A 26,936-nucleotide genomic window follows, 5' to 3' on the forward strand; every position below is an offset into this window, starting at 1 on the left:
GCCCAGAGCTCTGCCTCCTCTTCCTCCTCAATAAGATTTCTGTATGGAATTACCCAGAGGAAAATTAGGCTCCTAGAGAAAAAATACAACTCAAAATCAGGCATGTAGTGAGAAAACTTGATAAGAAATATTGCAGAGGAAATGAAATTTCAAAGAGAGAAATGGGTTAGTGATAAACCTCTCACACCCGAGCAAATTTTTCATGTCAATTAAGCTTGGGATAGGTCTATTAGGTTTCATTGGAGTTACAACACTGTACATGAGATCTGAATTGTTCTATGGTATTTTAAATATTATCCCCTCTTCCCTGCCCTGTTCTCCCTACAGCATGAAAGTGTCTGTCTAAAGGACAAGAGTCATATTTGCACGACCCAAGTAAGAGGATTCAAAGTGTGCTAATGATCCAAGCTGTCACATTTGGCATTTTGAAAGGGCAATGCCAGGATCTGAGATTATGGGCACAAAGACAGATTTAAGAAAATCAAATTCTCACAACTATTCCCATATAGGCCACTAACTTGAATTACAATGTTTCCAGAGGTGACATTTCACTATAGCATTTGGAGCATAAGGACATGCCTTCCTAAGACAACTTTTTCTTTGTCCTCCTGAAATGATGTGCATGCTCAGCACAGAGGGATAGAGAGCCCACTGTGAAAAATGAAGTAGAAACCTCAGTTAAAAAAAATCAGAACTAAACTGAACTCAATATTCCTGTTTTGAGAAGACTACTGACTTTTGTGTAGGCAGAAAAATCAAACTGGGTCTGAGATAAAACATTGACTACACTGGGCCACCTGCAGAATTATCCAGGAACAACAACTGCAATTTAGATTCACAGCCTGTCTTACCTCAGCTTACTTACTCCAGGCATGCAAGTCACTAGAGAGCAGCACAAAGCATATTTACATTCCCAGTCTTACACGCCCTTCAGCCAAGCCCACTGCAGAACTCTTGTCTTTCAATCATGAGTAAAGTTTCTGTCAATTGTACAAGCTATCCCAGCTGTGCTATATACAGCTTTATTTGGTCTGGCTGTGGAGATTGGAATTAGCTCATTTGGTTGGTTGAAAATCCCGGTTGGTTGGCTCAGTTTCTCCCAGATAATTTCCACAGTAACCTCTGTAAAACATAGGGCAATCACTGCTTAAAGTACCTGTGGCTTTATGGTGTCTGCAGATAATCCAACCAAAAAAGATGTAAATTATATAAACAGTTTGGGACACCCAGATCTGGAGAGGTGTGCTGTCCCTGTGCATGTCACCACATATATAAGACAGACTGACAGGCAGAGGGACTGAACCTGATCGCCTTTTCTTTTTCAGAGAGAAGAAACTGAGACAAAGCTCTGCAAAGTCTTCCTGGGTCAGCACATCCTGAACCCCATTTCTAAGTACTTCCTTATTCCCACAAAAAAAGGCTCCAGGCTCTCAAAGGACTTGGCTGACAAAACTTAGTCTTCTCCCTTTGCTCCACCACAAGAAGCAGCAGCACAAACTCCTCCAGTTACCTCATCCCAGAAACACCCTCCTTATCCTGGCACAGAACTTTCCAAAGGTGACAGATATGGGACTGCCACCCCATGGTGGGCACAACCCCCAGAGGCCTTAACATCAGAACTTCTGTTCTCTGGCCTGAGTAAGTGGGAAGTGAAGGAAGCATTGTGCCCTGTGAACTGTCCTGCACAAGCTCAAAAGCTTGGAAGTTCATTTTGCCACCCCCGTGCTCCAGGCTGGGCTTTCCAAGCTACCAGGTATTCGAGATGAAGCAGACCCACACTCCCAGAGGAACAGATGTTCAGTCCTTGGATCCTTTGCTAAGGATGTCTCTTGGTTAACCTTATCTCCAACAATAATGTCAGTCTGACATATTACTGACCCTCTTCCAAGTGTTTCCAGTGAGTCCTCAGAGATTTCACTACCTGATACAGACTTACACCTTGTGTGAGTTGTTAAACCAGTTGTAAGTGCTATGAGGTACTCAGGAAGGTGACTGATACTTTCCAGGAGTCTCTAGTGGCAGAGCAGTGGCTATAATTAACCATAACTTGTTTTCCCTCTTTCTGCCTCTCACTCACAGACTGCACACAGCAATGCATATCAGAAGTGTGCACTGAAGTGTGACTCAGATGAAACTGTGTTCTCCGCTGAAAACAAAAACCAACCCCAAAAGTAAAACAGGCAAATAAAGTTCCAGATAAAACAAAAAAACCCTCATCATACCCATGATTTCCCTAAGAGCATTATTTTCTGTTCCCCAAGGAACAGCTGTTTTCAGACTAGATTAGAATCACTCTACTAATGACCCTTCAGAGTAAAGTTTCAGATCAGCAGCTTCGTGAGTTCTACACAATTTACCATCTATATTTCTGTTGCCAAACATATTTACAAGTGCAAAATAACACTGCTCATCCTTGCTCAGCATGAGAGGAATCTCCCATCTCCAGGCATCCCTGTCACACAGGGAATCAGGGAATGCAAGCTAGGCTGAAAGTAGTGCAGAAACAGCAAAATGTAATGCCTGAAATATAATATGGAAAAAAGCACTAAATACTCTTAGGGTTGTTGGGGATGTGAGCTTTGTTCTTATTTAATGTGATGCCTCTAAGGGTAATGAGTCTGTGCCCATCAGGGAGTGTCCCAGGAACTTAGGCAAGTACAGAAAAAATTAATTAATCAGTACACTGTAAGTAAGTTTCAGCTTTCTGATTCTTTCCCTCCAAAGGGCTCCTGCCCTATTCATCCAGCATTTTACACTGCAATGCTTAAAATTTTCTAGATGACTTATTAAAAACACTTGCTAGCATTTCCACACAGTTTCTATCATGGTACCAATGATGATTCTTACACAGAGGGACAATAACTTTTGTATTGAGAGAGAGAAGAGGAAGACAAGGCAACACAGGAGCAAAGTAAGTGGGAAAAGGTGCTGTATACAAGGAGGTGAAGCTGCAGCCTGCCCAGCTGCCTCCTGAAGCGCAGGAAAGCACAACAGCTGTTAACCCATGTGTCATAGAGAGGGAAGCAGAGACTGAAGGCAAAGTCTCCCCGCATGCCAATCGCCACCCACTCGGGCAGCAGCCAGCAGAGGGCAATGCCAGCCCACGCACACACCACTCCAACCGCAAACAGGGTGGCCCTGTCTGCCAGCCGGCGTCCCAACACTGTCTGAAAAGTGTGGATTAAATAGGATATTTCCCCTTTGTAGACCTGTGGCACTGTAGCAGTGATTGTGCTTGCTCTGATGGAGCCCTGAGCAGCTCCATGTGCCATGGCATGGAGAAACAGGGACCTGAAAGTGCACGTCTGGCCAATTCAATACAAAACCTTTTTATTTTTCATCAGCCTCACTGCTGTGCAATTGGCTTTCCTGAATCACTTGCTATGCACAATGGTCTGAGCTGTTATCCGCTGCCTTTCAGCTGTGAGGCAGGTAAATGATAAGCAGTTTGGTGCAGAATGATTTCTCTACTTTAAAGTATGCTTGGTTGAGCCCCTGACACTGGGCTGTGCAGCTTGACACCCTTAATGCCTTCCAGAAAGGTGCCAAGCAGAACTGCAGTCCCAACTAACATGACACAGAAGAGGTGGGTGTGAGCTCTCTTACCTAGAAGCTACAGTCATGGTCATTCTTTCAGGCTATTGCCTCTCCTGTCAGCTGTCCCTCAAAGTAAAGCAGTCAAGTTTTGTATCATTGCAAGGGTTTTCAGACATTACATAATAAAATATTGCTTCAGGTCATGGCAATATGGACTACTTTATGTAGTGGTAGGAATAAAGCACAGCTAAGAGAGATAAGGGCAGGAGAGCTGGTGTGCAGGGAGAACACTTGAAAGAGCAGGGGAGTGCCTGGGCTTGCTGGACTCCCAGAAGGAGTTGGGACTGAGGTGCCAACAGAGAAGTGATTCAGGAAGGTGCTTGGGCAGAGTACGGCAGTGATGGGTGAGAGCCGCAGGAATTTCTCTATGGGTTGGATGAGTTTAAATGAATCAAATAATTTTTTAGGTTGGAAAGGAGCTTAAAAGGTGTTTATATCTAGTTCAAACCCCCTGCCATGGTTTGGGACACCTTCTACTAGATCAGGTTGCTCAAAGCTCCCTCCACACTGGCCCTGAACACTTCTAGTGGTGGAGCATTCACAGCTTCTCTGTGCAGCCTGTTCCAGTGTCTCACCACCCTCACAGTTTGCAACCACAACCTCAATTTGCTTCACATAACCCTAAAATGGGCTAAGCCCTCTTTCCTACATCAAGGACTTTATACAAAGATGAATGTTCAGAGGACACACAATATGACAGCCTTTAGCACAGGGTTTCAACACTTGCTTCTCGTCTCGATCCCATCTCCTGAACTCTGCAGTTGGGATAGGTACAGGAACGAAAGTACCTACAAAATCCCCCTCCACAATACCTCCATCTTGGCAGTCAGCAGACCACTGCTTCTTGGAAAATTTGGCATGGCATCTCTTCCCCAAAAGGAGACCCAGTCATGCATGTCTCATCTTGTCACAACACATGAACATACACAGCCCTGCACATCTCTCTTCCAGTCAAAGTCAAGCAGAGATGTGACAGGCTGAAATATTTTCCCTGTCAATAACCAAATGCTCCAGTTCCTCTGCCTTCAGCTTTGCAACAGTTTGTAAAGCAAACTGCATTGACTGCTGGAATCTGCAGTAGAATTCCATTCAATTTTTTTCCACACAACAGCTGGGTTAAAATTCTTTGACCAACATAGTTTCCCTGCCATACTAATCACTTTTCTTAATCAAACCAATGAACCATCCAATTTAAATCTGTTTCTCATGAAACAGATATTTCATGAAGATTCAGGTGTGATAAATAACCACAAAACTTGAGACACTGAGCTGAAAGGGGCCTCCAGCTCCCAGTTCCTGCCTTTCCTGACAACCAGAGATGTGAAGAAAGCACTCATCCAGCTCAGGGTCAGAGCTGTGACAGCTCCTCAGTGTGCTGGGAAAGGGCAGACAAACTACTGGGTCTCTGCTGTGTTGTGTTGTAGCTGAGGGGAGTAGCTGCAGCAGAAGGACTTTTAAGGGCTCCAGCTGAAAATTAAGCATCTTGTTATTTTAAAAGATGTTTGAAGTTAAAATCCTATGCCTCATGCTCAGCTGCAATAAACAGAACAGGTGGACTGTCTCTAAAATCTTCCTCACTGCAAGGGGAATACAATGAAATTAAGCCAGACCACACATAGACAGATGTTCTTACAGCAAGGCAATTCCCAGACAGAAAAGTTCTGATCCATGAACTGCTTCAATGTATGGTACCAAACCCCCCATCTGTGCTGGAGAAAGAAGCATCATGCTGCCGTGTTAATGGGTTCATTGGAAGGAAACACAGTGACACAGGTTTGTGCTGCTGCTCTCTCTTTTCCTGGATTATTAATCCCAGGGAAACCACGGAGCCTCACTGAAATAACCCAAGGTTTCCCACACTCTCTCCCAGCCAACAGCACCTCAGAGGGACATTGTGCAAAAACCACCTCTGTGAGTGCAGCAGCACCCAGAGCAAGGAGGAATCTGCCATGGCAGGTGACCCCAGCTTGAAATGTCCTGTGGTTTGTAGGCTTGCAGTTTACCCATATGAGAGCACACTGCCTCACCACCTGAGCAGCCACTGCATAATGGGAAAACACAAAGAGAAGTGGAGAAAGGCTGAAGACAGCATCACTAAAAGAAGAAATGAGCTCCAAGGAAGAATGTTACTTAAGGCTTGCAAATAGGCAGTGTTAGGTTCAAAAAATCTTAATAGATGAATAAATAAATGCTGTCAGTACAAAGTGACATTTCTGGTCCTTGAAAGCTGTCTCTGCTGTGTGATGGAGCACTGTGGCAGCCCTCTGAGTGTGATGCTTATACACTCTTATAACTGTTATTTTGGAACTGAGCTGACTGATTTGTGTTAGGGGAGCATCTCATCTATGTTCCCTTTAGCTGATCCTTTGAGGACTGACAGACACACATCTATGCAGTCTCAATCAGTGGTTTGCCTGTGAGTGCCTTGATGTTGGTTTGTTCCTTTAAGATTCCCTTATGGTTTGTCCAGGCAATCCTGATGGACGACCCCGACTTGACAAACTTCCCCCAGATTACTACAAACCAGCACATCAGGAAGATATAGCAGTAGTACAGATGTCCCAATTTCTTCACCACAAACCAAAGTAAAGGCTTCCCACTTCTTGCAAACACTGCCCAAGCTGAGAAGGAAATGAGCAGATGTGTGGGCATGCACATGTGCTCCCCTGAAACGAGAAAGAGTAACCAGGTGAAGAAAGGACAAGGATTTGGGCCTCTCTAGGAGCAGTGATGGGACTAACAGGGTCCTAACAGGTGGGCTGCTCGCTGAAAACAACACAAAAGAGCTCTTCTCAGCAAGAAATACCTGGGAATTCACCAGTGCAAGACAAATCCAAGGGCATGATAAAGCAAAGGCAACTGTATATGAATTCTCACTTGCCTATGCAGTTCAGGAAAGAGGAACAATTGCTTCTAAGAAATATTGTTATGCCCTGAAGCAGAGGATGAATTGAACCCATTAGAGTTGTTCAATCTTCTCTCTGGTGGCCACTTCAGAACAGTGGCTTTTGTTTAGCAAAATGTGTACAGCAGTTATAATTGCAAAATTAACCTTCAAAATCAGAAACCAGCATAACTGAAGCTGTATCAGCAAAAGCTTGGAACAAGAACTCTGAGGGGTTGTTGCCATTTACCACCTGAAACTGCCAGCTCTGGAGCCAGACTGGGGGGTTAATGTCAGCAAAATATTATTTTTCTCCTGGTATACAAAGACTATTCAGTAACCAGCTGATACCCAGTAGTTGGGTTTGTACAAGTGACACCCCCTTTACAGCTTTGCTGTGAATAAGCTATGCTTTCATTTATGCTGCAACACAAAATTACCAAGTTTTTAGGGCATCCCAGCATCTGGGTTATGAAATCTACATTTTGGCATGTGAATGAAGTTTTGCTTTTCACTTTCCACACAGGCTCTGGGTACCTTACCATACAGGTCAAGGTAGAGCATGTGACTCATACTGCCATCATGCACGTTATTCTTTAGGTATAATTTGGGCAGGGGGAGAAAGGAGGGAAATCACAGACTGTGCTGCTGTGTGGCAGGCAAATGAACGAACTGTAATCAGATTTGGTCTGTGGAAACCTGAGATGGAAACTCAAGTGGCAAATTAGGGAGATATATAGCCCTCTTTCATGCCACTTGAATGGCTAAGTGTGTGGCAGAATTCTCATCAACATCTCCAGCCTCACACCTGGCTCTTGAGCAGTGTAACAGACCCTGAGGCAGCAAGTACACACACACACATCCCACATCTGTCTGTTCCTCCCAGTCGCCAGCTAACTCCTCTTTTAAAACAGCTTGAAGATGTAGTTACACAAAGACCACCAGAAATCATATAGACAAAGAGAGAGAGCCTAGAGGAGAGTTGGCACAGAATGCCCCATCACTACTTCAGTCTTGGGAACTCAAATTCCCCCTTCTGATGAAATGCAACTTTTGAGTCTAGGCTGAACACACTGTAATCTGCCCTACTGCACCTGTCCTGGAGTATTAATAACCAACATAAATCCTAAAGGAAGCACTGTTCTTTATTTCTGATTTGTTAGGGGTGGATGGATTGGAAGGGTTGTGGGTAATATGGAAATGGCATAGGCAGAGGATCCCTTCTGGGAGCCTGATTATTGAAAAGTGGCTGCTATTTACACAGTTAATGCCATTCACTTCCTGCACCTGCTCAATCATTCATTTCCCAGTGCAATCCAGCTTTGCCTTGCTCCAAAGTCAGGGAATTTAAGGCAGTTACACCTGCAGGTTCTCTTTTTCTCTGCAATGATTGTGGAGTTGAGGTTAGAAAACTCCCATTTGTACATTTCCAGTGCTTCATCTTCCTTTTCTGTCAATTCTTTTCCCACCCACTTACATGTACGTATGTTTTTTATAAGTATTTGTGTTTCTCATAATGAATCCAAAGCCCTCTTTTACTAACTCCTGTTGGACTTGCAGCCTATCCATGTACTACAAAAAAAACCCCTTATTTCAGTCTGCAATTGTCCAAAAACACCCAAACAATTCAGCTAGCTTTCCCACTTACAGTGATTTTTCTTCATATTCTATCCAGTCTTTGAGAGGCTCCGTGTCCTGCATCCAGGGACATCCAATTATTTATGTTGTCCCTATGAATGTAAATTCTGTGTTGTCATCCCCAGCAAACACACTTTTATAGTTGAATCTACTTTGAATTCTGGTTTAAAAGAAGTCCAAAACAAAGAATTATACAGCTGACCTTTCTGCCCATTCTTGCCCCAGTCTCCTTTCTTGATAATGAATGTCTGCAGAGAGGCTGTAGGCCACCAAGTAGAAAGGAAGCAGGAAGGGAAAGAGCCCCATGGTTCTGCTTATTAGTGCTTAAGGATACACCAGCTGTCAGCTACATTAGGGGAGGGGCAATTGCAGCTCTGAGCACCTGAAAAACCCATCAGCAAGGGTTAAGTAACAGAAAAGTGAAGGCTTCTGGTTTTTGGTTAGTTTTTTTTCCATTACCAAGAGAAGGGCTCCTATATAATGTAAAATCCATGCTGCCACACAGCACATAAAGCCTTTACAATACTAACCTGTTAGATTTGCTGCCATGCTGGTGGGGAGTTGTCATCCATCGCAGAGTATCCATCTGCTTGTTGTCATACTTACACAGAAACCAAATAAACTGCCCCATTTGCCAAAGTTTTGGCTTTGGTTACAAGGAGACAACAGCAGGAAGAAGGTCAAGGTCAAGTAAAGCAGAAAAACATGATTAACTCTGAGCAGAGGATGACTCACCTGTCTTCAGTGGGAACAGCCTTGTATTAATGTGTCTGATTGAACCAGGGTTGGAGGAATAAACCAATGTAAAAGGAATGACAATGCAAAAATTAAAAAGTAATGAAAAGCTTAAAGTTGAAAACAAAACAGCTCATGACCTTTTTTTTTCTTTTTGTTTCCATCTGAAGAAACAATGGTATGCTCTTAAAGTCAGCACATGTCAAGTCAGACGCTGGAAAGGAATTGAGAGGATTATTTCACAATTTTATTGCACAACTGAAAATTAACCTTTTTTTTTTATATATATTTACAAGCCATTTACTTTGCACACACAATCTAAACAGCATTTTCCCCAATAAAATTGTCACCTAGAAAACTTACACATGGACTGAAGTATATGTGTAAATTAAGTGGTTTGTGTTAAATGTAAATTGCCTCAGTCTGGAGGGGGAGGTGCTTGGAGATGGGACAGCATAAGGAAAGAAGACACATTTTTCTTTTCTTTCCTGAAACATTATTTAGAAATCTTTCCTGAAGCTGGGGAGAGAAACAGAAGAGTCTAAGCACAAGGACAGCCAGCCAGGTGCTGAGTTGGAGAGTCAGAATCTTCAGTGCCACAAGCCTTGTTTCATGCATCGCTCACCCTAAAGGTCATGGCACTCCAGTTTTTCCCTGGAAAATGTAGAATCACCTTGGCCATGAGAGAAAAGAATGAGGTTTCAATCTTAAGAAGAACACACGTGAAAAGCCATTGTTGGGGGATTTTACCCCTTTCTCACAGTTTCTTACCTGCACTGTTGGAAATGTGCTGCTGACACACTGCCACAAACCTGGCACAACCCGACCACCAATTCCAGGGGTAATATTTTACCCACCATTATGAAGCCCAAAGTTTTGGGCTGAAAATGAGTGCTTTCCTGGCTGTTAGCACAAGCTGTCTGTCACCACATGCAGCAGAGTCTCTGGAGTCCACAAATCATTCCTCTCCCATGGCTGATCCACCCACACCTTTTCTGTCACATGGATTGTTGTTCTCAAGTTTGTCAGTATTATACTCAATATTGAGTATAAGGCCTTGTAGCACTTACTGCTTAGTTTCCAGGGGATTTTGACACCTGCAATCTTAAATGAGTAGGTGGCAACTCTAAAACTGATGCTCACCACCAGCACTGTAACCTTTCCTGCTACTCAAAGAGCAAGGGGTGATGTGGGGCTGAAGTGGGCTGAAATGCCCTCTTTTGAAGTCCTTCTCACTCCATTGACTCTCAAAGAAAACAAAGGGGACTGAAAGGGATGTCAATCACCAGAAAAGGCTGCCCAGAAGTGTCACCATCCCTGGAGGTATTTAAAAGAGGAGTAGATGTGGCACTTAAGGACATAGATTGGTAGACTTGGCAGTGTTAGGTTTATGGCTGGACTTGATTATAGATGTCTCTTCCAACCTAAATGACTCCATGACTCTATGACCAGTTCCCACACCATGGGTCTCAAAACAGCTGCCAAGTTGCATGGGCTGAATCAGGGCCTGAATGGTTCCAGCTGGGCACCTAAGAACTAAGGATTCTGGCATTGTGAGATTCATTTGGTATTCAGATCACTTTGGTGCTACCTCTCATCAGGTTTCAGTACCCTAGGGAGGAGAAATGGATTAAGTTTTGTTTTTGCATTAATGGCATTAGAGGCCTAAGTACTATTTTTTTTTTTTTTAAATTTAACACGTTCGTGATAGTTTAAGGGAGCCGGTAATGGAGAGGTGTCTTTTCTCTATGTAACAGTTATAATCAGATCTCAGCACTGTGGAAGTTGTCTATATTGTCTTTAAAATGCCTGTCAACACCAACCTAAGGTGGATCTAAACATGGATGTAGGACTGCAGCAGATGGGATCATGGAGAAAAAGTGGAAATAGCAAGAATGGGCTGGCTGAAGAAGGATCCTGAAATTGAACCCTGCATTAAATAGAGTGAAAACCTGTGCTAAAATTCCTGCCTTGAGTAGATTACTAACCCTCATAGTGCTGCTAATTCGAGCCCCACAGGACTATTTACAATTACTCTCTTCCTCTCAAAACAGTATTTTCCTGGAAGGTCTATGGATGTAGTAGACAGAAAACTTTGGACAAAATTAGTATGTGAAAAATAAACTAAAACACAGTGAACCTGTTTTTACAGCTTCATAATTATGGTATTTTAATCAGGTGTAGCTTGAAGATTAAAATTGAAAAAACCCTGCAGAATAAATTTGTGTGGTGTCATGTGAGAAACATTGCTCCAGTAATGAACTCATGCCGTGGTTTGGTATTAGCCAGTAGACTTTCATAATTACTGGAAAAGACAGTGCTAAGGTAGAAATAAAACTTGTGATAGCACAAACTAATTTAAAAATCCGCCAGGCTACAGGAAAGACTTTCCCTACACTAACATAGAGGACAACTCAACAAGCCCTCAGTTCTGTTCTCCACAGACAATGCTGTCATGTTTTCAAGTCTGACAAGTGCAGAAGAAAGCTGCAACACATTAAAATAAATAGAATAGAATCACAGAATGTCCCGAGTTGGAAAGGACCCACAAGGATCACCAAGTCCAACTCCTGGCCCTGGACAGCACCACCCCCTAAACTCATGCCATGTGCCTGAGAATATTTTCCAACTGCTTTTTGATCTTTGTCAGGATTGGTGCTGTGACCACTTCCCTGAAGAGCCTGTTCCAGTCCTAGCCACCCTCTAGGTGAAGAACTTCTCCTGATATCCAACCTAAACCTCCCCTGACACAACTTCAGGCCAGTCCCTGGGTTCTGTCACTCGTCACAGAGAGAATAGATCAGTATCTGCACCTCCTCTTGCCCTCATGAGGAATTTTTAATTGCAATGAGGTCTCCCTGCAGGTTCCTTCTTCTCCAGGCTGAAAAAGCCAAATTATCTCAGGCACACCTCCTATGGCTTCCCCCTCTAAACCCTTCAGCATCTTTCTGGATGGTCTCTGAGAGCTTTAGATCTTTATTATATTGTGAAATCCAAAACTGCCCCCAGCCCTTGAGGTGAGGCCACCCCAGTGCAGAGCTGAGCGGGACAATCTCCTCCCTTGCCCAGCTGGTGATGCTGTGCCTGATCCCCCCCAGGACAGGGTTGGCCCTCCTGGCTGCCAGGGTACTGCTGGCTCATGTTCAACTGTGAATATAAATATCTAAATTGAACAACATGAATAAAACATATTTTGCAAACTTTTAATTTCACTTATGAAAATGGAAATTTAAAAGGAATAAAGTTTAGAAAATATTTATGTCTTGGGTGATCTGATTCAGAGTTGTTTTTTAGTACATGCCTTTTTTTGCTCTATGAAGTGTAAACAGAAAGATGATGATAGTGCCTGTATTCTCTGCATTTATGACATAAGCTGGAAGGTTAACTTGGTGGATATTTTATATTGATGACTCTCCGTGAATGTAAATCCTTGCGGGTCCTTACAGTACTCAATAACTTTTTTTTTTTTTAATTGCCTTTGCTGTTTTTTGAAGAAGCCTTAACAGTAAAAAAATACAAGATGTAAACTCTCTGTGAGCCATTTGAACCCATATGGAAATATTCATTGATGTTATGGACAGAAAACTAATTTTGCTTTATCTGTCTATTCTTTTATCAAGACAGCAGAAGCTTCCTGCCTATTCTGAACACAGTCTCAGGTCAGCTGGATTAATTGGTGCTAATATAATTAGTAAACACTGAACAAGGTGTCAAGGGAAAATACATACATCTCTTGTTCTCATTCTAGAGCAGCAAACTGCTCAGTCCCATCTTTTCCTCACCCCAAGGGGCCTCTGTCACTCACAGCAAGTGTACATCTGAAATGCAGAAAAGCTCAGCGAAGTCTATCATCAGAATAAGAGATTTCATATGAACACACTATTGCCATCTAAAAACATTCACAGGCAGTGGTGCCCCTTCGTTCCTGCTGCTGGCGGTTAGGTCTGACTGGATTAAGAGTTCATGGATCATCCACATTGGACAGCTCTTCCTTCCCTTACAGCATCACTGGAGAGCACTGCTGGAACAAGAGTTCCACAGGCAGATCAAAAGAAGAAATTCTATGAACCTCACTAACTTCAGCTTTGCCCCAGCCATTGACCTCAGTGCTGACAATTTAAGAAAGGCTGAATAGTCAAGACTCCTACTGTTATCAAGCTGCTATTACCTTTTTCTTTTTTTTCCCTTTTTCTTAAGGGCACCAAAGGATCAGTGTGGGAATCTAAAGAATTGAAACAAATTAACTATCTTTGAGCTGCTGAGAATGGTTTAATCTCATGCTTTCTATAATTTTACAATCCATAGAATTTACTGCAGGTGGGCCACATTGGCCAGTGTTTGTTAAGAAATACCTCAAATCCAGAATGGGGTTAGTCCAGCCCACACATCCTATGAACAGATCTTCTGAGGCACTTCAAAATGCTTGTCTTCCCCATTCCTCTGGAAATCTGGCTACTTAAAACAAACCCATCCTACCCCCACCTGCAATTATTTGCTCCGTTTTTCTTTGCTTACCTGACAGACTGCTGATACTTCTTAGAGTGGTCCCAGTGATGGAGCAGACATGCTTGGACAGAGCTGGGATTCATCACTCTTCCAAGTTCAGCTGTTACCATTTGTAGGCTGGGGGTGAGAGCTGCAAGGCCTCTGAATGTGTGATTTCCATCAGCTTCATAGAATCCCCTCCACATGAGAAAAGCCTGTAGAATAGAACTGCAGGTGTTCTGCTCTGAAAGCCTGAGAGCATGGGGGATAACTGATTTTCCTAAATCACAGTGTATACCTATCCTTTGGGAAAAAAAAAAATCTGTCTTTGCTCAAAGTTAAGACTGCTATCATATTATGAAAACCTCAATGAAAGAAGACGTAAAAAGAAGTATCATACACCCAGCTGCTTCATTCACCCAAATATTATGCACTCTGTGCAGAGAAAGAAAGAGAACTCCCTCAAAAAAAACTGAACGAAGATTTGTGTACAGACATCCTACTATATATGTGTGAGGGGACAGAAAGTTTTATGAGCAAATCAACTCCACCACCAACCTGCAATTTCAGATCCTCTAACTTCCATGTGATTGAATTTACAGCCTTATCACAAGCCTTGTGATGTAATGGTTAATGCTGAAAATTCACACATCCATTGACTCACAATTATGTTGCCATAATACTCAGAAATAGGCTAAGCTTGGCTTGAATTCCTGGCCTAATGTATCTGGGGACCTCTTCTTGAACATGTCTGGTAAGGGTAGGGTGTCTAAATCCCTGGTCAGAGAATTACCCTCAGGTCAGAACCATTTCTTTTAGAATGAAATTTTGTGTCTTGTGGCAATGGACCATGGAGCTCTCAAATGCAGCCTTTGCTACCTGTGCAGTGATTTCCACAAATTCATGCTGCAGAGATTTAAGATTTTAACCCTACAGAAATAGTAATTTGCTGGGAGCAGGGAAGCTGCTCTTACCATATGAGGAGAAACTACACACAATGACTGAACAGATACTAAACTCTAAGCCTGGGCTTCAGATTGCTTACATCCTGACACTTTCAGTGACCTAACACTTACACTGGAGTATCCACTAACACGTCTGAACAAATATGTTCATACGACTGAACACACAAATAAATATATGGCTGGCTTTCTAATTCCCAGATTATTTTTTTTCAACTCAACATAATATTTCTACTCTGTAAACAAACTCCAAATCGCAAGTAAGGGTAAGAAGAAAAGGTTTCAGTCAACTGATGCATACACAGCTCCTTTTGAAATTCTTATGGACTTTATGTTCTGTTTTGGGAATGTGTACTACTCATAAAACCAAACTCTTACAAAAGCAAGATTTTTCTAAATCCAGGTTTGTAAGCATTTCCTGAGCCATAATTTGCTGTGCACAGCCAGCAGCTTTTCCAAGCGATTTTATATTGTGAAACAATATACAATCTTAAAATAATCCCCAATACAAGTGTTTGGGTGTAAATACATCATCTAAATATACATTATTAATTACTACTGTAAAAATTACTTCATTGAGCTATCAAAGCCTTCAATACTGCACTGGAAATACCTGATTATTGGCTGGCATTTTCTACTAGTGACTTATTTGTTCCCGTTTCACCTAGCAGAGTTGCAGAAACTTAGCTGTTTTTTTTTCCCCTAATATTGAAATATGTTTTGAGCTAACAATGATACATTCTCTTTCTAGCACTCCCACCACTGAAAGTGTTAGACTTGGCTGAAGTTCATAAATAATGACACTTACCCCACTTGCTGAGCTTGCTGTGTTTTGCTGCTGCTGCTGCCCTGAAACCTGAGGAACACCCATACAGTATCTGGCAGAGCAGGAAGGAATGTCCTGAGCAATGCCTAAGAGTAATATCTCTGCTGATTTGCCAGGACTCCCAGTGCTTCTGGCCATTAATCTTTCTCAGCCGAAAACAGATGGGGCTATTAGGCAGGCTGAAGTAATGGGGGAAACTGGCAAGACAGAGAAGGAAATGCATTATCTTCTGGGTAGAACTGCACATAAAAATGAGAACATTAAAAATGTATTTTTCATTTTTAATTGGACGATGTATGATTATACCTACCAGAAAATGATGTGCAATGTGCTTTGTGCAGGGCATTTATAAAACTGTTCAGCTGTGCTAGGGCCTTATTTTCCCCTGTGGAGAGAAACAGCAGCTACGGTTCTGACGAGGTTTTTGTGCTTTTCCCTCTAACACAGGGCTCGCTCTGCTGCAACAGCTACTGCAAATAACACTACAAAGTGCCTCTGTTGTTGCAGTAAAAGGAAAATGCAGCTTATGATTTACCAACAAACCACATGAAGCCAACCAGGTAAAAAATCAGTGCTTTAGGAGTAATGGGAACGTATGTCATATTCAGTCTAACCAAGGCGATGGAACTGCAGGTACAGCTGCTAATTCCTTTATGCCATGGCATCCAAGATAATGATTACAAATAGAAAAAAAAAATTAGCAAATTATGAAATGGGACCAGATTGTTTACACAGGAAACTAGCATGGCTGGAAGGAATTACTACAGCTTGGACTTGGGAAAAAACCTGATAGATACTAAGAACTATCCCTGATAAACAGAGACATTTTCTATGCAGGCAAATGGTAGATGATCCTTAGATAGAAAGTGATAGGATGGAAACTACAGCAGGGGTGTGTGTGTGTGTGTATCTCTATATATAGATATATCTACTGTGACAAGAGAGAAAAATAATGGAAACTTATCAGAGAGGTATGATAAGGTATCAAATAAGTGTTTCACCCGAAACTTGAGACTTGCAGAGCCTGTTACAGGAAGAAGCATGAAAACAAAAAGAGGAGGACTAGGTGCCAGGCAGCAGGTTATTATTTGGAATAATAATTATGTCTGAAAGTGGTGGGATATTAAAAGGTGCTGGAAAATACACAGTTCTGGCTTTGGGACTTGAAAAGTTTGCAATGACTCCTAGATGTCAGTGATTTGTAGTGGAGAGGGAAAAGGGAGACACAGAAAAATATGTCAAGATAAGAGCCCAATTTCTGTAATACTTTATTTCTGATCCCCTAATTAGGAAAAGGTGAGAATTTAGGAAGGTGAAAAAGGAAAATATCCTCAAAACCTAGTAGGGTGACATTAAAGGTAAATTTAAAAATAAAACCATCTTTTTCTTTCTAAAGAATCAATGGCTCTAAAAAAACAGGACTAGAAAACCTGAAATCCTCAGATTAAAATAGAAAGGGCTGATAGACAGCCATGGAGTATGGTACCCCTTGGATGAATGGAAGACAAAGACAGGGAAATGTTGATATGACTAAATGAAAAATGTTAGAAGTTATTCAGGCTAAATAGAAAATCTTCAGAGAATGGAAATAAAACTGTGTAAAGCTAAAAGGAAGGTATGTAATAGTTAAGATGGAGTTTGAGGAAGCTAAGAGGGAATCTGAAGAGCAAACAGTAGGGAGTTAAAACTGAAAATGAACATTTGTTCAGTACACCAGAAGCAGAAAGTGGAGATAATGGGCAGGCCGCCCCAAACAAGTAGAAGAAACAATTAAAGACAGTAAGGACATTGCCAAGAATCTAAATGATTTATTTGCATCAGTCTTCACTCAGAGGGTGCTGGAATGGTATCTAAACGAGAGACTCACACTTTCCAAATATCAAAGATAAGGAGAGGTCATAGATTGAAGACTCAAGAGAGAAGTTGGTGGAACAAATCAAAAAAATCAAAGGCATTAAATCACCAGGTTTATCTGCTACTTCTGGAAGATTTCAGGAGAAAACTGAAAATTAAGTAACAAAGTTCCTAGCAAATACTTACTACAGCAGAGGACTGGAAGACAGCCAGTGTTATAACTGAGTTGGGAATTTTTTTGGTTGCCAGTGGTAGGTTTTTTCATGGTGTTGTAGGAGCCCTGGCAGTTACAGACAGATATGCAATCCTAACTTGCCACCAGGTAAATTGTTTGAAATGTGCTAAAACCCCCCAAGACTCACACCTCTCAAATTATGAAGCACAGAGACAAATATGACATGACACATACAAGTCAGTACAGTGTCTATAAGGACAAAAAAGGGACTCTGTACCTACTACCAATTTCTGAGCTGGTTACGCCAGCCAGCACACCTAAGCCTACCTGGGAGGCCCCAAAACTCACTCTACAGGCCAAGTAGCAAATCATTACCTCCCTGATGCCCCATCCTTCACCACTGAGAAGAGAATAATGAGAAGAATGCTGATAATGGAACAGCCAAATAACGTACAGGTTATGCTGCTGTAGGGCAATCCAGCCTATCCTTGGGCAATGTTGTTAAGCCAAGGAGAAATGTACATCTGGAACTGAAAATTTTTAATACATATGGAACATAATGGTGGCCACACTGAAGCTCTGACTGGAGATTTCATGTAAGTACAATGAGTGTTAGCCTCTCTTAGATCAGCTTTAGGGATCCTTCTGCACACTGGCTAATCAACAGCCTCTGTGCTGCAGGGTTCTTCTCGCTCTCAATCAGCACAGTGACCTGTGCCTGTAATACAGGACTTGGGGATTTAAGACTTTGATGTTTTTAAAAGAACATATCTCAGCCAGAACTGAGCACTAATGTCACTTGTTCCCAGCTCTCTCCAGCTTTATATGTAAATCTTTACATAAAGCCATTAAGAACAGAAAAATAAGCTTTTTGGAAAATTATGCAGTGATACATTCTTATGCAGCCAACACTCCCAGGGGAAAAAGTGAGAACTACACACAGCCTCCCGCCCCTTTTTATTTCTTGTCAAAGACATTGCCTTTTTTGGCTTTTCTTATATATACACAAAATGATGAACTGATATTTGTAGTTTAAATGTCTGGTTTAACTGCGTGGTTTCCACCGTAACAGAAATCACTCACAAAATGTCAGGTTAGAAATAAAACCAAGCTCTAGAGGGATGAGGTGGGGAGGAAAATAGAAGGTCCAGTGGCTGAAAAGCAAAATGGAAAAACGTGGGCAGAACGCAATATGGATCCATTTCCCAGCTCAGGCAGTGGTATTGGTACATGTAGTTGTTTGGGGTTTGGGGTAGGGAGACAGACACATTTCTCACTGAGTTGTTTCTGCTTCCTCTATTAACATTGCAACAGAAATTACAAATAGCCCTGAAAGGGGTAGTGCACCTCATCTCCTCCTCCCATGTAAACACAACATTAATACTGAAGATAAAGAAAATGGCAAAAAGTCCAGTGTCTTGTTTTCTGCAGTTTTCTTGTTAGGTTCCTGTTCGCCCTCCAGGAAATTCCTGTGTGTACCGATGTTGTGAACTTGACCAGTCCACGTTCAAGCAAACACTCACTCAGATTCCCAACACATTCTTTTCTCCCCGTCCAATGGGGAGTTTATTCCTAACAGTTCTGCTCCTTTTAATTATAAACTCCTTTAACGAAGTAGTTCTGAGACCTTGCAGCAGGCAGCAGGAGAGCACCAAGGCTACTAGTTACCTTTTTACTAGTTTGTATTCACTGTTCAAGCAAAGAAGTCCACTTAAAGCCTAAGGCCCAGTGCCTTCATGGATGGGCAGCACTGAAATGAGCCTACAAATCAGTATTCCCCTGGTACAATGTGCCTTACAGGTAAAATCCAATTCTTGCCTAAAAAAGATAAAGGGTTAGAGCCAGGCCCTTTATCTTATGAGACACGTGTGAACAAGTTGCTCTGATGAAAACAGACTTTAAACTGACAAGTTTTGTTCACTTTCTGGCAGACCTACTGATCTTCTTTACTGGACCACCAAAACTGAAGATGGCAAAGAAACACAAGGGAGATATTTCCTTGGCAAGGAAAGGAGCAGCATTTAGGACTGGGGCAAAGGCAGGGTGGGATAGAGGGGATTTTCCTGAAAACAATTAATTTGAGAAGAAAAGACCAATCAATATCATGTATACAACTGAACCAGTAACACACCTTCTCAGGAGTGCAGTATTGTATAAGTGTCCCCTGTGTTTTCAAGGCTAATTCAGACCTTTGGCTCATCCTGCATTAACAAGGTCATCCACGTTAACAGGGCCCCTGTGAAAGTTCACAGGTGAAAGTTCTCTTTTAGAGTAGTGCAGATTTGAAATTCACAGGACAGCGACCCGAAGATCTTCCTTTACAGATAAAAAGCATGTCAAATTATTAAATAGCAACATGAAACCCTATATTCTGAAGGTCTGTCTTGCTCTGCAGTCAAGAGAGCGGAGTGCAATCCCAGCCCCTGCTCAGTCCCCACCTTGGGTGGCTCGGAGGGCGCCCGGCCGGCCCCACTCGCAGACACCTCACGAGTGCTAAAGCTGACAGACCTGGGGCAGCCGGGGAAGGGACGAACGAGCATAGTCCGAAGACATGTCACTTCACATTTCTACTGTTAGAACTGCCAAGTATGCTATAAAAACAGGAAGTGTTTCTCAGTTTGGAGTTCGAAGCCCAGGCCCCAGGGGCTGGGCGGCTCTTGCCTCGGTGTCCCTGCGGGCCGGGCACGGGCCCCACGGCGCTAACTGTTGTTCTCTGCCGTGAGGTATTTGAGGGCCGCGAAGCCGTAGTGGCGCGACATGTCCTGCTGGAACTCCTCCTTCAGCGTCTTGAGACAGATGCGGTATTGCTTGTTGGAGCGGAACTTGGTGATGTCGAAGCTGGGCGCGTGCGGCATGTGGATCATGTAGGCGTTGGGCAGCACCGTGAACTCGTACTCCTGCGGGACAAAGACACGGCTGTGAGAGGATCCCAGCCTCCTGCAAGGCACCTCCACAGCCAAACCTGCTCCAGCGCGTAACGGTGTGGTTTGTGTCTCAGCAACAACAAACAACAAACAAAATCGGGGATCTCAAACAAGCTGCCTTTCTTTTTTCAAGTAGCTTTTTCTTGGTTTTTAAGAGATCTACTTTCTCTTTTTGTAAAAAAAAGGCACCGTTACTAGACCAACCTTCCTGCAATGAGCAGGGATCTCTTCAACTAGATCAGGCTGCCAGAGCCCCATCCAACCTGACATTACATGTTTCCAGAGATGGAGGATCCACCCTCCCTCTGGATAATCTCCACCAGTGCTTTACCACCCTCATGGTAAAAAAAACCCAACTATTTTAAAGAATTTTGCTCCATATAAGCCAAATAATGGGGAAATAGTACAAAAGGCACACCTGAAGCCATGTCTGCCACACAGATTTTTCAGGAGTGTGATTGCAGCAACACTGCTGTGACTACACAGCACAAGTCTCAAGTGTCCATGCAAAAACACGTTTTTGCCCCTAAAATTTATTTTTCTTGGGATGCTGGAATAAGCTACATTTACAAAGGCAAAGCTGCACGACATGTGTTGCTTTGCCTATATGCTAAGATACTTACAGAGACAAAACTGTCCAAAGCTATTTATAAACCTGAAATAAGGGGAAAATATGGTATCATTTATAGGCAATGTGTGAAAATGAACCTGCTAATTCCATATGCTTTGAGACATTTTTACTCAAATTAAGTTCTCCCTCACAAATTTTGAGATACTCTGTTAACTCTCCTTCTTCTGTAAAACTTCTCTTATTCTCTTTATATCTGACCAAGTTCAGTGACAATTTTTGTTGTTAAAAAATGATGGTTGATTAAAGTCTCCATTATTCCTGTTAAAGTCTTTCAATTTTTACAGGTAAATATATGAGGATTAGAGCAAAGCTCAGAAAAGACTGATTCTTAGACAAGCTGTGTGGGATACGCAACAAGCAGGTATCTTCTGCAAGGAACTGGGTATGGCATTGAACCTCATTATTCTGTAGCCAAATGAAGTACCCAAACCACATTTTTCAAATGGAATTTCAGGAAGTCTGAGTTGTATTGGATGCAAATTACAAAGAAACTTTGAAGCCTCCACAGGCAAATTTCCTACTTTCCCACACAGTTTCTATCTACAGCTGTTCCTGGATTGATTCATTAACCCTCTCCACAAAAGAAACTGGCCAGGGAAGGAAGAGTCACAGAGCATGGTGGCTTTATAGCAAGTGGTCCCCTGCAATGCCCAGTCACTTGTAGATTTAGGAGTCTGTGCAGAGACAAAGAATATCTGCAGCAAAGAGGCAGAGTACCCCAAAATATTTTAGTAGGGAAAGAGATTTATGGGAAAAAACACACTTGTGCTGATAAACCTGAGTCTTTCACCTGTGTGTGCTGGACAGCTAAGTACAGATGCAGCTCCTTCTTCCCGATGAGAATGCCTGTTCCCTGACAGACACTGCTAAAGTGGTAAATCTTTGTGTCAATTTACAATGTTGTCATATATAGGAATGGGGTCCTCTGAGTTTCTGTTTGGAGTGAAGAATGTATAGCAAGAGCAAAATAATGTGATGCTCACAGGCAGAATTTATTCAGGTGGAAGGTGCTTAGGACTAATGGGGAACCAAATGTGAAACCAAAGTCTGGCACCATGGAGTGAGGAGAGATGATAAACTACAAACTACAAACTACAGAAAACCATTCTATGGAGCTGCAAAGGAAGATGTATTCCCCTCATACAACCTTTTCTTTGTTTTCTATTTGCATCTCAAGTCTGTAATACTGCAGGTGAGGGACTGTCTACACTCTGCAGTGCTAACTGTTCAGCACAGCAGCGTTCCATCCCTCTGAATGGCCTTCAGACACATAAAGCCTTTCAAAAAACTTTGAGTCTACTGCTAATAATCCCCTTTGAAATAAGCTGGGCTAGGGTCCTGAAAAACAGGACACTCAGTCCTGGAGTGGAAAGGTAGGGAAAAGTTTCCTAATGACCTTGCCCTACAACACGGAAGCCTCTCTTGAGAAGGCAATGCACTTGCAGGAACCTCTGTCCCTATCTCCTAGATTACAAATTCTTTAGATGGAGACTGGCTTTATCTGTGCATTTGTACAGCATCCAGCTCAGTGGACACCTGCATGCTCCCAGAATAACAATGACAATTATCTCCATGCCATGTCCTGCTCTGAGGGATGGCAGTGGCACAGGCACTTGGAAAGGGATCTGGAACAGACCTCTTGACAGACACTGCAATCGTGAGGAGCAGTGAAATAACTGAGAAACTGCTCTGCCTGCTGGTAATGAAGCCAGCCAAGCAGCTGGCAGCAACCTGATCTGTGCAAGCCCCAGAGCAGAGGAATGCCGCAGGGAAAGTGGCTGTGCCATCCCATGTCTCCTCTAGGCTCATTTGTGGAAGAACCTGCCAATACCCATATTGCTGCCGAGGAAAATGAAACTTCTTTTGAATGTGATACTGTACTCAAGGCTGGAAGACAAAAACAATTTCCCAGAGTTAATTCCAACCCAATGGTCATTTAAAATAATTGTGCTATGATCAACCTTGAAAACTGTTTTCATTTTCCATGTGTGAATCCCTGTGCTGGGCAGACACCTCTGAACACAAGAGTTAAATCCTGAATGCTACCTAAGAGCTGCCACTGGGAACATAAGCCTTGATACCCATATTAACAAATAATAAACCACAACTGATGGTTAATTAATTAATGCTTCAAAAATGCACTGGAAAATTGCAGTGCTATAGCAAAGTATTATTAATATAAGGGACAATTTTTTTTCTAGTCTGTAAAAACTTTTTGCCATGTAGATAGGTACAAATTTGCTGGGAATGCCCTTGGCAAACAGAGGGCAAGTGGCTGCCAGCCCATGTGGTCTTGCAAGCGGAAGTAGAAAATATCCTTCCCACACATGCCTGAGCACAAATAACACTGTAGCCCACACTCCAGAGATACAATCTCCCATGAACTTGGTCCAAGCCTTGAGCTGCTCTGCTTCTCATAAACTAGTAAGACTTGAGCACAGAAGATCTGCTCTATGCTATTCCAGATTCATAGCAGAAGCTATCACAGAAGGATAAAGATCACCAAAACCTATTTTTTTTGCTACTAGTTCAAACACTGGGATTGAAACCAAACTGGAAAAAACTACAACAAACTAAAAAGAAATGCCATGACCCAGACCTTGCTGATGAGCACAGTGGGTAGCTCCTCATCCAAGAACAGCAAGGTGATGCAAATCCTGCCATTTTAGTGAGCAGCAGCACTGGGCTCCCATGGAGCCATAGTCACTGCCAGCCTCTAAGATTTAGGTTGGCAGTAGGGACCTTGGCAACTCTGAGAGCTCTGGTGCCAGTTTGGGACTCCTGAGTTTTCTCTGCATCCTTATTATTATAAATTCTGCCCAGCGGCTTCATCCCAAGTCACAGATCCAAGAAACAGGTAGCCTAAGGCTCAAGTACCTGGATCCTTTAGAGTCAGCACCACAGCCCCAGACTTTGGAAATGTAAAGACTTCAGCTTTGCAGAAATGTGCTGTAAATCCCAGCCAGAAATTAAAGATGCTTGCCTGAATTCAACTGAAGACTAATTTTTGAATTGTAGATTAATATTTGGGACTCATAAACCTCAATTTAATGGAAAAAATCCAGCTAGGTCTATGTGTTCCTTAATAAGTGGTGGGATTGGCAACAACTGCTGCAATGCTTCGGTCAGGAGGAGAGCACTACAGGGGTTGTGCCTCTGCAAAACAATTAATTTCTTAGAACTGACAAATAAATGAACTCAGACTCAGCTCTTCATTTAATTCTTGACAAACATTAAACAAAGCGTTCCCAACTCATGAAGCACTCATTAAGGAGCTCAGTAAGGCCAGATGAACACTTCGGTGTTACAAAGCGTGACACCTTCCTACAGGACACAGAGAGATTCCTGCAGCAACCCTGCTGCAAAGCCCTGGGTGAGACACTCGTGTGTCATCTCCTCACCTGTGCATCCAGTTCCATGATGTGAGCTACTTTGTTCCAGCCAAATCCCACGAAGCGCCTGTCATACTCCGGGCAGTCCTTCCTCACGACGACGTATGGCTCAAAGTCTGCTTCCCACTCCACGCGGTAGGGGGTGGTGGCCGTTCGCCACTTGGCAAAATTTGTTGGCGCGTGCCCTTTCGTCCAGACGTGGTACCTGAAACAGACATAAACGGCAGGGACGTGGGGAGGCAATTAGATAGAAAGCATCCTGGCGAGGCAACAGAATATTACCTGTTAGATGAAATGCTCAAAAATAAGGACATTAGCTTACAGTTCACATCATCATTTTCAGGATGCATCGGAGGCAATTTCTAGGACTATTTCCAGCATGCCTCCCAGAGCTCAATGCTTAAACACATCTAGCTGGTGAAGGATAGTGTGAAAACAGTACCTCATGCTAATGTGAGAAACCATTACACAGTACCCTGTCAGTTCATCTGCACTATAAGTGCTGTGTCTTATTCCTAGCAACCAAGCAGCTGCTTCGGTTGGTGCTCTAAAATCGGTGTGGAAATCTGCAGCTCAGATAAAGTCCCTAAAATTAGCTATTTCCCCACCATGGTAACATTCTGTTTTATAGGCAATTTTATAATTTGCATGAGAGACACCTGCAGCTCTGGATAGATGTTCCATTTTATTAATTACAGTTATTACTATGGCAGGAACCAAGCTGCATAATTACATTAATAAGTAAAATATTACATAAAGGCTTTCTGCTCTGAATTCTACATTGTGGGGAGTATTCCTGTGATCTTCAGTAAGGTAATCAATTTGATTTACAGAAAAAGATCCTTTTATATTTTGCTAATCTTGTTTAGGTCACAGCAGGTCTCTTCCTAGCACAGCTTGAATACACCCCATTAGTGCCAGGGTCAATGACTCTCTCGCCCACTTATTCTAACACTTTCCAAAAATCAATGAGACAAGCTCTTTCTGCAGATTCATAGATTAATTAAAGAAACAAAAGCATAGCAGGTATCTGTATTACAACACTGAGATAGATAGGCAACAGAAGGAACAAAACAAATATCCTGCCAATTTGTAAAGTAAGGTACATTGAATTCACAGGGATGACTCATATGCTAAAAGTGAAGGGATTTGAGCACTAAATATTGCAAAATTACAGCATGACGTAATGTTTAAACCCCAGAAATTCTCACAACATTGTAAGCCATTGCTAAAAACAGGAATATAAATCACAGCCTAGGAGTTTTCATTTGGACATATTTGGATGGATTGTAATAGGAGAATCAGAGGTGTTCAGCTTTGCTGACTCTCTGCTTAGGGCAGTGCAGGAAGACTGAATTATTACTATGGCATTGGGGGTCACAAGTAACGTATGGTCTTTTGTATGCTGCATTTATGGTCCTTTGTATGTTACATTCTAAACTGTAAACAGATTTCACCACTTTCAGATATCTCACCTAGGAACCAGGAGAAACAAAACCCTTCTGTGCTAGAAGAACTGACAGTGAAATAATTCTCCAGAGATTATCAGAAAGTAGTGCCAGATTCACAACAATGCTTATAACTGTTAATGCCCTTTGGAATCATTGCCAAAAAAACTATCCCTTTTCTTGGTCTCTTTTGAAGATGAGTGCCTAACATAGCCAATCACTAATGTGCAGCAGTCTATGCTGGAAAAAAAAAACAACAACCCAACAGTCACAATGTGAGGTTTAAAATTATATAAGATTGTGGAGGGTGCTGTATCTTCTAAAATCCTACCTCCGGCATTTTGAAATTAATTATGATAATAATAATAATAATAATGACTGCTAAACACTTATGAAGTGATTTGTATCTTCAAAGGCCCATACAAACTTTGGTTAATTGAGAGATTCCTGCAGAGAAGCAGCCAAATGCTGCTGTGATTCTAGTAACACTCTCTCACTGATTTAAACGGGGTAACAAGATACTATCCATAAAAGGAATTATTTTTCTTTCCACCCTTTTTGGAGGTATCAGTGTAACCACCTATATCAGCTCAAATATAACCTCTGTGAGTCAAGAGAGCAAAATAGAAGGGCAAAATAAATAACTGGGAAGAGACAATTAAGGGAAAATATGGAACTGGGACTGCAGAGACAAAAAGCAGAAAGGAAGGAGGAGATTTGGTTGTTAACAACAGAAGTTATTTACTTGCCTCTTCAGAGTGATTGATGTGAGCAGAAGGAAACAGAAAGGCAAAAGGACACCTAAGGTACTGACAAAGAGGTAAATTAATAGAGGATGCTCAAATGAGGTGTACACACAGTAGAGATGGAGAAGCAATTAGACTGAAAACAGTCTAATTGTGAGAACATTAAAAGAATTGTGATAGCATTATTGGATTACATACACCAGTCTGCTGGTGACTGAGAGATACCTGTACATACAATATATATGGGCTCATACACAGATAATCTGCTGGAACTAGGTCTTGGTCAATGGCTGACTACATGAACTGTACTGCAAAGAAAGATAAGCAGGCACCATTCCATGGAGGTCCATAGAGAGGAAGCTCCCATTAAAGGAGGAGTTGTTTCCAACAGACTTTACTATCAGTGATGCAGTTGTGAGAAGAGGTTCACTGTCTATACTGGTATTCCATCGCAGAGGACAAATGAATAAATGTAATTTTTTGCTCAGACTCTTCTCACTCAAGTACACATTGAATTTTAAGGCCACACTCAGTCTGACTGAATCCCTGGAGAACTTTATAAAAATTGGGAATAACATACTTTTCACTAGGCTCACAATTTTGACAAATCCAAACCAAGTAATTTCATCTCCCTAAAAT

General features: G+C 42.2%; 1 protein-coding gene and 1 long non-coding RNA gene across 4 annotated transcripts in view; both read right to left on the minus strand.

Moving 5' to 3' along the window:
• Positions 1 to 6,124: 6,124 nt before the first annotated feature.
• LOC146763410 (uncharacterized) lies at positions 6,125 to 8,411 on the minus strand. The gene is made up of 3 exons (XR_014951770.1): positions 8,322 to 8,411; positions 8,130 to 8,211; positions 6,125 to 6,263 (listed from the first exon to the last, which is right to left on the minus strand). It is a non-coding gene; the product is annotated as an uncharacterized LOC146763410 (long non-coding RNA).
• A 668-nt stretch (positions 8,412 to 9,079) lies between these two features.
• Positions 9,080 to 26,936, minus strand: part of LARGE1 (LARGE xylosyl- and glucuronyltransferase 1) — a 282,931-nt gene continuing 265,074 nt past the window's right edge. For 2 of the 3 annotated variants that reach the window (XM_021553947.4, XM_077783379.2), the window contains 2 exons: positions 24,113 to 24,308; positions 16,912 to 20,053 (listed from right to left, as the gene is read on the minus strand). In XM_021553947.4, coding sequence (XP_021409622.2) covers positions 19,856 to 20,053; positions 24,113 to 24,308 — 394 coding nt within the window. In that variant the 3' untranslated portion in view covers positions 16,912 to 19,855. Of the gene's footprint in view, positions 9,528 to 13,369; positions 13,555 to 15,109; positions 15,325 to 16,911; positions 20,054 to 24,112; positions 24,309 to 26,936 lie in introns of those variants that run through there. The other variant, XR_014951769.1, reaches the window with a different exon arrangement.

The sequence above is a fragment of the Lonchura striata genome, chromosome 1A (assembly GCF_050655825.1).
Source record: "Lonchura striata isolate lonStrDom1 chromosome 1A, ASM5065582v1, whole genome shotgun sequence".
NCBI classification, from domain to species: domain Eukaryota; kingdom Metazoa; phylum Chordata; class Aves; order Passeriformes; family Estrildidae; genus Lonchura; species Lonchura striata.